The sequence below is a fragment of the Papilio xuthus genome, unplaced genomic scaffold (assembly GCF_000836235.2).
Source record: "Papilio xuthus unplaced genomic scaffold, Pxut_1.1 DF827714.1, whole genome shotgun sequence".
Lineage (NCBI taxonomy): Eukaryota > Metazoa > Arthropoda > Insecta > Lepidoptera > Papilionidae > Papilio > Papilio xuthus.
In genome coordinates, this window is record NW_013530935.1 from 2,759,954 (window position 1) to 2,772,926 (window position 12,973).

Sequence of the window (12,973 nt, forward strand, 5' to 3'; positions counted from 1 at the left end):
GTAATAGTGAGGTACGTTATTTTTAACTTTTAATTAAAAATAATTATTAATTTATTTTACAAAAATTTTATTTTAAATATACATTTTTTTAAACGAACGTTGGTTTGAATTATGTGAAAATTAATATATAAATTAATAAAATAAAAATTAATTTGCTAGATTATTTAGGTATTTCAATTTGATTATAAAAAAGTTATTGAACTCCTATAGGATTTGGCTTATATTTACTATCATACAAATGATCCGTTATAAATTAAAGCCAGTAAAGCTTAAGCTCGTTAAAATATAAAGAAATAAAAATACTTCTCAATACAAATATCTTCTCGTTTTATAAAAGCTCTTGTTTAATGTGTACCTCAAAAAGCTCATTAGAAAAGTTTTAGCGGGACAATGCTGAAGTGAAATATAATTTTCCGTCACGTATAGCGCTCCTCGTGTTTGCGATAGTTTTTAGGTCATGGACGCCATTTATTTTATTCTTAAACAAATTCAAATATAAATATGAAATATAATTTAAGGGTTGTGAAAAAAAATGTTGAAATAACTGAATTTTTTATACAAGCTTTTCACAATTTTATCTCTAAAATTGTTTTTTTTTTTCGTCCGACAATCCGTCCCCATCTTTGTGATTAAAAAGCCTTCCTCTATTTGTGATAACTGTTAAATAAATGCTTATAATATAACATTTTCTTATCTAAATGTATACGTAAAATGTTTATAACAACATATTTTATATATTACTAGCTGTCGCCCGCGACTCTGTCCGTGCGTAATTGAAAAAAGAACACAATTAGTTCTCGGCCATTATTAAAATTTTTCTCACATTTTAAACCTTGCCTAGACCTCCACGAATATTTCAAGACTAAGATAAGATAAATCCGTTCAGCCGTTCTCGAGTTTTAGCGAGACGAAGAACAATAATTGTTTTTTATATATAAAGATAAAGATGACGTAAGCAATATATGCCATACTAAGCATAGTTGTGGTTTCTCATTAATTAAACTATTCAAACATCATGTTCATGTTCTCATCTGTGAGATGGACAGTTGCTTAATATATCTTGTTTTAAACCTAATTTTTCTTATCTTCTTAATTGTATGTATAGGTGTGCGTATTTTGGCGAAGAAAATATTATACATAAAACGTGGTTAATGTATAAAACTGAAATTAAAAAACTGATATTAACACATAATAATTAATATTATATTAATAAGTAAAGCAAAAAAGTTATTTTTTTTTTTAATTTTATAATAAATATTTTAATATGCAAAAAGCAGTTTGTAATAAAAAAAAATAATTGTGAATTTCAACCAATGAACGAGTACTACTTTTATTAAAAAGTGCCAGTCGTTAATCGACTATAAGAATATGCTTGAAAAATGTCTTTCAACGCTTTCATACATTTTATTATGAATGTGCGATATGAAACTTCACAGACCGTAGATATGAAATGTAGAGTCGGCCTAAGAATCTTTGCGGTATTTTTTTTTTAACTAGTACATGGATAGTATAACGTATTTTATTAGTAAAAATATCTTACGATCGTAGCCAGTCAAGGAATACTGAAAATATTTACTTTTATTAAGTTGATATTAAATAGAATAAAATTATATGACATACGTAAGTTAAGTTGAAACTGCACAGTAATATCTAAAAGTGTGCAGTCGGCTTTAAAAGCGTTAAATGACGTCACCACGCTATAAAATTGTCACGTTTGTCGTATTTCCAGCGTAATATTATCCTTTGTTGGTGTGCTCTACAATTCTTTGTTCTTACGACACTCGCATGTTATGTTCTATATAAAACTGTTTTTGTTAATGCAAATTAGATATGTTCTTTGATTTATTATTCCCATTTATTTTGTTATAGTAATTAATTCAATCCAACTTAGTAACATTTTTTCATACTAAAGAAATGTAGCAAAAGGACTAACAGTGTTTTTTTTTTTGTTTCAGGTTAATTAGTGAAGCGTTATATCATAAAATTACGTTCTTAAACGCACGTTCTTTGCCAAAAGTATGTTATAAATATTTATATGATCAAGTGCTAAGATTATATATATAGAACTATTTGACTAAAGTAAACATTGCCGTCTTACTTTATGATACATTCGGTAATATTTATTATTGGATCTTTGCCTATTTATATTATCGTGTAAGCAGTTACTGTGAATTTTATTAAAAATAAATAATGTTTAAAATCTGACAAGATATGTAATTTAAAAAAAATATTCCAGTTTTGTAAATATTAAATAAAAATCGTTAAATATTAAGAAAATAAAGGACAGAGAATTTGAAATGAGACCAGGAAAGGTACACCAAAAGTGAGTAATATTTAAAAAACAGGAAGTGTGAATTTAATATGTAGTTTAAAAAAAAAAACTTTAAAAAATTATTTACAAAAACAAAATAAAAATAACTTTCATATATTCTGAAAATTATTAACTTTTAAAAATAAATAAAATTAAGCTATTTTAATATGGAAAACGTAGAAGAAATTATACTTAAAATTATAAATTTTAATAAAGTAAAATAATTTAAATTAACTCCGCTATTGCTGACTATAAAGATATAAGACAAGGAATAATTAAAATGGCGTCTCCATCAACAACTCCAAAAGCCCCTTCTCCCCCGCCCTCGGGACATGGGCCAAGCAAAATGGAAAGAAGAATGTCACATTTCAAAGAATACAAGTTCTTCAGAAGCTTTAGTGCTAAAGTGGAAAACTGGCCGATGAGAAAAGCCGAGCAATTATGGAGGAAAATGAGGGAACGAAAGATTGCAGGTAAGCAAACATAGATTTTTAAATTAAAACTATAAAAAAGATATTCGCCCAACGTGGGGCTCGAACCCACGACCCTGAGATTAAGAGTCTCATGCTCTACCGACTGAGCTAGCCGGGCTTGTGTATTGATCACTGAATATATCAATTACAATATTACCGACCTTGAATTGTACACTAATTTTTGTATAAATTCTAATTACAATATTTCAGTAATTGTTTGTATATCAAAACATCAATATAACAAAAAAATATTTGCTGGGCTGTTTTTCTTTGAATGTTAAGCTTAAACGTAGTCAACTATACGTATTACTTTGTACTTGGCAAGACAAGGGTTTGAAAGGGTATGATTGATATTAACAATCATTGTGTTTGTACCTACATGTACATTATTTGGTAGCTGTACACGTGCAAGCACAAGTTGCTTTGTGTACACCGCTTTGTATTTCAAGGGTCTCTTGTCTACGGAAACTGCTCTCATATCTCGGCTTTCTAAGCTCAAGTCACTTCAGGTACAGCGTTAACGTTTTACGAAACTTTATAAAATTAGAAGCAGTAGTTTTTAAAAAACGTAAATATAAGATAGTTTTTCCTATAAATATCTTAATTTATAAAAGTATTTTATTTTTTATCACTTTTTTTAAAACGATTTAATTACGGATAAATATAATTATTAAAAAAAAACTCAAAAACTACTGAAACCGTTTTTAAAAAAAATGTTTAAAAGGAAACAATTTTTTGACAGATGCAATTTTATTCCGTCAAGCCCGACAAACGCAGTCGGTAGAGGCATAATAGTCTCAGTGTCAGGGTCCTGGGTTCGGGGTTCACGTTGCCCGAAATAACTATAATAAATACTTTAATATATTGTACTATAAAGGAAATATTAAAGTGTTTGATATTCTTTTGAATATCTTAAAAAAAATATCAGCATTTTATGCAGTCATTATTTTTTTCAAGCGTGGTTCATTAAAATTCACAGCACGCTGGAAAAACTTCGATATCGTTCTATTTAAAAGCGCTGACGATTTCTAAAAAAAAATATAGGATTTATGCGACATTCAATGCAAAACTCAGATATATTGTTAACTAGCAATTGGCCGCGACTTCGTTTGTGTTCATCTAGGGATACTGAAGCTTCCAAATAGTGAATTTATCAAACCGGTTCAGTAGTTTCGAAGCTAAGACAATGCAAACAAACAAACAAATCTTTCCTTCTTATATTAGCATAGACATATCATTATAAATTTCTCGTGTCACAATTTTTAGTTCCCATATTCCTCCGAAACGGCTTGACCGATTCTCATGAAATTTTGTAAGCATATTGAATAGGTCTGCGAATCCACCAACATCTATTTTTAATCCCGCGCGGACGGAGTCGCGGGCGACAGCTAGTAATTGAATATTAATCCATCCTCATTTATGTTATCTGTGACAATACATTAAAAACATTATTATGTACCTCATTTATTAAGGTGCAGCGTATTTTTAACGTACAAAGTTGAAAGGTTTTTCCAAAGAGTGGACTTTAAAAGCCTATAAAAAAGTAAGCATGCAAATTACGTAATAGGCTTTTGCAAAATACGTAAACGGCTAATGGATAAAACATGCAAAAAGGTTTACGACATCTGTTTTTATTCTCGTCAAGCTCCTTGTCCTAGGAGTACTTTTATTTCGCTATATATGTATAGTAAAGTAATTGTGCATTAGGTGTAACTAGGTGTAACTAAATAAAACAGAAACGTTTATTTTTTTTTCACTTTTTTATTTATTTAAATTTTAAATATTATTTTACTTTAAATAATTAAAGTTTAATTAAATAAAATTATTATTTTTAAACTAAAGTAAACATTAACGCAATACAATTAAACTTAAATTTATTAAGTTTAAAAACATTAAAGGTTTTCAAATAAACGACTTCTCCCTTCTAGATCCTTTTACTAACATTTGAAAAGGAACGATTTTTTTCAAACCTTAAAAATTATTAAAAATGACTATAACAGTAAAACTTTTATAAAAATAATATTCTTACCACAAACCATATGGAACATATTATCAAAGCGTTTGATTAATCGTTAAATCGAATAGATCACGTAGCAACGCGTCTGTTAAAACTAATTTCGTGAGGCGAAAAAACCCTAAACAATGTCAGATTTTATTACAAACGAATGTAATTAATGGTGTAATTAAAAGACGTGATTCGAATTTTTTATGTGTCTAATGAAATCTGTAGCGTAAATTTTTATGAAGAAAATAATCTTAAATATACGTATTTTGTTACAATTGAGACTGACAAGGAAATCTATTATATAAGGCACAATCGGCATAAGTCAAACTAAATTATACTCTCTAGTGCCCTCTTGTCAACGTCAAAAAAATGTGTCACAAGATCCTCTTTGTACTGTAGCTGTCATGTAATTTTCTATGCATAAGTAGATCTGTAAAACATCGAAGTGCAACCTGCACATCTGTAAAGGAATTCAATGATATATGTGAAGTCAATCCACACTGAGACAGCGTGGTTGACTATGGCCTTCTTCTTCTTCTTTCTCAGCCGTAAGTCGCCCACTGCTGGGCATAGGCCTCCCCAAAGATCGCCACGATGACCGGTCCTGTGCTACCTGCATCCGGTTGTGACTATGGCCTAGTCACTCCTAACTTAGGGGGACTTGAATAATGATAAAGGCTATGAATATTGTATATGTAAAACTGTTTTAAATGACGTATTATGATAGCTATTTATTTAAAAAAATAATTACTGCTGGTTGGTTTATTTAAAATGAAAGTTTTCGTTGTATAAATAACTGGCAGTTTGCTCTTGTTTATCTTGGGTACATAATAAATACATTATAACATCTAAGGTTGTTTCTTGATTGTAAAGCTTTCGGGCTATATAAAAATTAAACCAAGTCGTTTTTGATTTTGTATCTAAAACCATATAGTATCTCTTTTATTTATATACTAGCTGTTTACCGCGACTCTGTCCGCGCGGAATAAAAAAACTTAATTAGTAGCCTTTGTATTCCTTCAGCCTACATATGTTGCACATCTATGCCAAATTTCAGGGGAATCCGTTTAGCCGTTCTGGAGATAACTTCAAACAAACATACATCAATCCTTTCATTCATCCATCTAAATGTTCGAATTTATAACATTAGTATAACATACATATGTAGTAAGAGTAAGATTCAATAGAATCTCTGCGCAAATATAATTTTATTTATGAAAATAAACTTAAAATAAATGTTTCTATTGACGCATGTTTTCTGAATGGCTAGATTAGACTTAAGGGCCTGCAATAAAACGGTTGTAAAGTTTCGAGTAAAAGATAGGAGCCCTATAAATGTTGTACTTTACGAAATGGCCTGTAAAAGTAAAGACAATTTCGTGATGAATTGTGGTCTGTTTATTATTAAAACCTCTGGCCCTCTAGCGGCCAAACTAACAACTTTAAAATACATTAGTAAGATTAATTCTCGGACAGAGTAATTTGTAGTCAATATGTGATTAAGAAATTCCTTTAAATTACTAACAGTGGGTTTCTGAGTCCCAAATCTCTGTTTAAAACATATTGTTTTCTCTGTTTAATTCAAAGTTGAAAGACAGGGATAACGATATATGTTATGCAGAGATTTTGGTATCAGAAACCTGTGGTAAGAAAAGCGGTTTTCGTCTTTCAATTCGCTTGTTAATAAATCGTTAAAGTCAGTTAGTTGAGAGTCTATATAAACAATTTGAGGATGTTAGACTCAGCGTTAAAGTTTATTGCTTCCGTTAGTAAGAACAGATCGTCTGTGTACTATTGACTACTCTAGTAGTAGTGTAGTAAAAATGTTAGATTTGTGACCTAAATTCAATCACAATAGTTTATTAAGATCATGAATTAATATACACGCTTTTTTTATATCATAAGGTGGCAAACGAGCGAGCGGCCACCTAAAATCGCTGAAATAGCGTAGTGACCGTTGCCCATAGACATACCTTTAATCGACGGAGGAGAGGATGCACAGAAAGAAAATATTTTCCTTTTCCATGCATCCTCTCATCCGGAAAGTCCACTTCCACTTCCACTTCCCATCCTTTCTAAAGAGGACTAAATTAGGACGCACACTCATCAGACGAAACGCGGAATTACTTCCACTTCACGCCTGTCTTCTGTGTGGTCGTGGTATTTCACCGGGCGAGCCGGGCCGATTCGTGCGAAGATGTTAAAGCGGGCTCTACCACTGTTAAAATACAGAAATAATATATTTTTTTCAATATTATTCATACAATAGAAATATTTTTTGACTATAAAATCATAAATATTCGTAATCCAATTGCTTAAGTGAATGAACACATTTACAAAGACAGATTTTCGCCGAAGTTCTGCCGCTAACCAATTAAATATAGTGTCGCATACTAAGACCCCACGAGAACTTTTAACCAAAATAAATTGTCTTAGAATCTCTAGCAACACAACTATATGAAGTGTAGACGATACCGTTTAGAAGTAATCATTAAAATAAACTGCTATTAAATAGTGTTTGATATTAAATAAATTCCAGCTTGATACCTTCACGCGCTTTTGAGCAAAAGGTTCTTAACAGACTGACGGACGGACAACAAAGTTATTATATAAGAGATCCGTTTTTTTCCTATGAGGTACGAAACCCTAAAAATATACGTTAGAATTTTTAAATTTTCAATAAATAAATATTTACTTTACCTTGTACTTATTATTTTATAGAATTGAAAGATAATAACGATAAAGTTTTTAATAAAATTTCACTCAAGTTTTAATTTTCAAATATTTGTACAAAATAGAATAAACATTTGCGATAAAGGTTGTTCTACTATAAGGAAATTTTATTAAATTTTGCAGCCAGTCTTTTAAAATTGAATTAAAATATAAACAAAATTCTTACCACTGTTTACCAAGGAAAATAAACACAAAATATTGAGCGCCTGTATCAACAAAATACTTATTATTCAAACAAAATTATTTGCCGCTACTAAAAAACCAGGAGACGTAACTTGCAATTTAAATGAGTCAACTTTCTTCCGATCATACTAAAGAAGAAAACAAAACTCTTTAAAAGATAAGATAAGATAAGATAAAAAAATATCTTTGAGATGTTATAAGCACGACTATAAAGACCGATTCAAACTAAGCCAAATCAGTGCTCTCTTGGGAGTGCCTGCATTGAATCGATCTACTATAGTTTGAAGTTTACGGAAAAAATCTCAACAATCAAGGTGGGAATTATAAATCAGTTAAAAGACAATGAAAAGATAAAGTTTAAAATTAATTTTATCAACAAATTTGATTATAGACATTGAGTGTAATTTCATTTATTGTTATTTTAGTTTTAGATATATTCCGCCTTTTTTCCGGAAATTTTATACGATTATCTTATGAAATATAACTTAAGCATGCAAACTTTATGTTATTTTTTACTAATATTATAAAAGCGAAAGTTTAGTTGTATGGATGTTTGTTATTACGTATCTTAAGAACTGTTAAGTAAATGGATCTCGCTGTATTTTGACATAGATATAGAACATAGTTTGAAATTCATTTTATCTTGTATTACAATTTAAATTAATGTTATATGAAAATGAATGTTTACAGCAATGAAAACAAGAAAATGCATCGAGCAAGGTTAACAGTCAATTGGATAAATAAATACTGGATTGGGTGAAAGACCGATGATGTCGGCGTCCCCAAGTTTTATACAGGGTATAGGACTGACGTAGTCAGTGAAGACGAAGGACTGAGACGGACTTTGTTTTTATTTCGTTTACAACTTATAAAACGATGTGAATGAACTGACAAGGTCTTTAACTTTTGTGACCGGTGAATGGTGAACGGGATGAAAATGAACAATAAACACTTTTACTTGGCTTTTCTTACCGTGGTTTTTGTTTTAATAAAGAATAATTAAGTTTTTTTTTAATTCCGCGCGGACAGAGTTGCGGGCGATAGCTATTATAACAATATAGTCTATTACAAAAAAGGAAATTACTAATTACACTGTAATTCAAGAATGGTTAAAATTGTCTGAAAATTGGTGGTGAGTTAGCTCAAAAGCTAGAGATGGACATAGGATACTTTTTATCCTGTTTTCCTGGTATGTAAATTATCGTTGTTATCCTCATGCGGACGGAGTCGTGGTCAAAAGCTTGAAAAACAAATGAATTTGGCAATAAGAACTTTTGACATTTTATTTATTTTTAATTTTCTGTACTAACAAAATCACATTTTATGGTTACCCTACGACCACTTCCATGCTCCGCACGCACTCATTGTATGGTAATTATTAGCGTGCGTGTCGTTAGCACTAGGAAGGGTTAGATTAGAACCGAGTACCAAGGAAGTCGCCACCGTGAAATACAAATAGACAAGTAATTAGAAATACTAGATATGACGTCTATTTCTGTTAGTGACTGTTCCAGCTATTTTAATCAAGGTTTTTAGTTGCGTTATCTTTTGATTACGAAGATTTAAACACTGACAATTAATATAGGTATTACATAAATGAAAACTGCTGAAGACACGCTATTTTAGTGATACATCGGGGTTAGACAAAATGCACTCGCTTCCAAGCAATTCTATAGCGAACTTCAAAAATATATAACTGACGCGCGACAATCCCGTGACTAATCGAAAGTTAATGTCAGTTCCATACATTTTTGAAGTTCGCTATAGAATTGCTTGGAAGCGAATGCACTTTGTCAAACCCCGCTGAAATATAAAGGCAACGATTACTTTATATATCGAAGTGTTTTAAATCAATTGTATTGTTTTGGAGTTTTATAAATTTATATAACGATTATGCAAGTGCCTTGGTAAACGAGGAAGCCCACTTTAAACCTTTCATAGAGACATCATTAACCTTTTAAAAATTCTTCGACTTTCTTTAAAAGAAAAGTTATACTTAATAACAAACATGTATCAAAAATAAATTTCATTACAAGATTTGTCATCTATCAGTTTATTATTTAAACATTTATCAACCTACGTAGGGTCAATTAAAAAAAGATAATAAGGTCACTATCACGGATGTCTGAGTGAGATATAAAAATATCATTCGTCTAATGAAAAAGTTTTACGACGTTTAAGTGATAAAACTTGGGAATGCTTGAGTGAGTTTCTTTTATCAAAAGTTCGAAACGTTCACCCTATAAAGAGTCTTCAGTTTAACAACAAACTAACATAGAATGTTCTCTACTGTATACATTTTTAAAACACTTTAAGAGCCCTTCTTTGTCAAGCGTATTTAAGTTAAAATGTCTTTAAAAAGTATTTATTTTAATTTTAAAAACAGTTTTCAAGAATAATACTTAACTTGTAATTAATTAAGTAGAAAAGAAAATCTGAGAAGGTTAATTATACTAATATTATAAAGCGGAAGAGTTTGTTTGTTTAAACGCGCTAACCTCAGGAACTACTGTTCCGATTTGAAATATTCTTTTTTTGTTGGATAGTCCATTTATAGAGGAAGGCTTTAGGCTATATAACATTACGCTGTGACCAATTTTTTTTTTTAATTCCGCGCGGACGGAGTCGCGGGCGACAGATATTGCGAATTATAATTTATGTGTTTTTACTACGATAAAATAGGAGTATAACAAGCCCAGTGGCATTGGAAATTGTATCTAAACAAAGAGAAGTTGCAGGTTGAAATCTTCTCTATTATTTAAAAGACCAAAAGAGATATAACAAATGCACATACAACTTGTTCCGGACTTAGCTACAGAACATAAATAATTTGTTACTTTCGCGAAATCATTGTTAAGGGGTGTGTCCATGCGAAATTAAAACTTCAATTCTATTTGGTACTAACGTGAGTTTTTACCACTTAGGAGTTTCCATCTCTTTTTTACCAATGAGAATGAGAGAGATCGCAATATATTTCTGCAAATGTTTCTCGGCTGTGCAACCCACGGACTACAATATCACAAAAAAAAATGTAATATTTGCATTGGTGATTATTTTGTCGTCAATCCCTAGTTCAATAATTTTTTTTATTATAATGATTGACAAAAATGATAAATTCTTTTACATACTAACAATTAAAGTTAAACATAATATTTACACATCACTGTTTATGTGTTAACTAAATTTCACTTACTTTTGTACGTAATAGATTTTACTGCGTCCATAAAAGTTATTCACAATAATTCCTAAGCGTTCAACTTGTACATTGAATAGGCGTCTTAATACTTTCTACATAATGACAGCCGATTGGCCACTCACGGAACTTAATTAATTTCATTTAAGCTCGATTAAATTAATCAAGTGTACCTTGTAGCAATTAATATTGACAACAATTTATAAATTGAGCGATGACGTCACGCAAGGCGGAACTTGGTAAAGAGACTTTTTATCCCAACTGTCACATTTTACTATTAAATAAAGACACATCAAATCAACAGCTGTGTGTACAGCTTGCTTACAACTATAAAACCAAGTCTTAAACATAAGTTCAATAACATAGAACACTTTCTACAAAAAATATTGATCTTTGATTTTCCTTTGTTTACTCATAAAGTTTTCACTGCTAAAATCTGCCTGTACGACCGCAAGGCCGTTTGCCCCGGGTAATCTCCGGAACTCTCTCTCTGCGCCGATTTTAACGAGACTTGGACGGGAAGATACGGGCTGATTTTCTACTTTTTTCTATGCTGGCGAAATTGCGAGCGATTATTAGTCGATAAATAATTTATTCATCGTCGTTTCGGTTATGACACAACAGAAATCATTTATAATCCAGTACTTATCGTAGATCTGACTCTAGCAAAATGCAGGAAGCCACTTTTTCTTTCTATACAACGCTGTGATAAGAAAACTATCGGCACGTGTAATAAAAACTTGAACTCGTGTTAAGTTTTACTTTCTAAGTACATGATTTATGGCAAAGTTAGCTATTAGCTACATTATAATGCTATTACGAGAACGCTTTATGTAAGCTTTCCATTAATTTTTATAGCGAAAACATTATCATAAAAGCATCCACTTTAAAGTGCACAGAACTATTGTTATGTTTCATTAAAATAATATAAAATTAATATTATTTTCTGATATATAGAACTATGATTACTGTCGAAACGTAATGTGTCCAATCGCTATAAAAACACATCATTTCCTAATATGTTAATTTAGTTTTCTAATGTTATTTCGATATCTTAACTTAAAACTTCTATATTTAAAATCTTATTTTTAAATACACATTTTATTGGGTCCAAAACATAGTCTTTTGGTATACAACTAAAATTAGTGACGTGATAAAAATGATAATTTATGTAAGACATTAATTTGTTATAAAGCGCGTAATATAATCTATTGATCACCGGCGATATATCGCAGTTATAGCCACGAGGTGTCTTATTAGCAGCTATAGAAATCTTTATTGACTGATCGATACATGTGTGTATTGGAATACATTATGCTCGCACTACGTGACGGGTTATTAGAAATCTTTTTCGCAATTTATTTTATAATATGATGTAACCTTAATTCAATGTAACCTTTATTTTTCAACTATAATGTTTTTCGAATATATAAAATATAAGAGACAATCAAGCTAGTCAAAAACAAACATTGAGATGGCCCTTTATTTTTTTTAATTTAACCCTTAATTCGACGAAAAATTTTTGTAGCAAAAAAAACTGTTTTTTTTAGTAAAGTCATACTTACGTAATTTTCTTTAAACTAGTTGAGTAGATTTTTTTTAATTAGTTGTTCACACTGGAAACCATCGAATTAAGGGTTTAAAACATATAATTTGAGTATGAATTGTTAGTTCAAAGTGTAAACAATTTAATAGTAAAAGAACTAAAATAAGTTTCAGTAGTTAAGTTACTTTTAAGAGCACAATCTAGTCCAAACTAATCGGACAAAGTATATTGATTTTTGTGAATATTTTTTGTTGCTGAATATTTTTCACAAAATATTTGTCACAGTATTATGCTCGACGAAACAAAATGTAGGGTTAATAAAACATATTGTAAGTCTTGTAACTAAAGAAGCAAGTCTCGATTAATCTATTCGTAATTATGGTAAAAGGTTAATTATATATATATAAATTATAACATTCATACTTTATGGAAGCTCGCACGTGACGCTGCGCTAAATAAAATTTTAGCTATTGGTAAGGCGTAAAAGAATATTTCCTATGCCAAGCTTCCTTATTTTTCGTTATTAGAT

The 12,973-nt window shown here is 30.3% G+C and overlaps 1 protein-coding gene and 1 non-coding gene across 2 annotated transcripts in view; one reads left to right on the forward strand and one right to left on the reverse strand.

Annotated features, from left to right (window-relative positions):
• Positions 1 to 2,747: 2,747 nt before the first annotated feature.
• cv-c (RhoGTPase activating protein) overlaps positions 2,748 to 12,973 on the forward strand; it is a 194,585-nt gene continuing 184,359 nt past the window's right edge. The window contains exon 1 of the mRNA XM_013310778.1: positions 2,748 to 2,784. Coding sequence (XP_013166232.1) covers positions 2,763 to 2,784 — 22 coding nt within the window. The 5' untranslated portion in view covers positions 2,748 to 2,762. The remainder of the gene's footprint in view (positions 2,785 to 12,973) is intronic.
• TRNAK-CUU (transfer RNA lysine (anticodon CUU)) lies at positions 2,830 to 2,902 on the reverse strand. Its single transcript has one exon. It is a non-coding gene; the product is annotated as a tRNA-Lys (tRNA).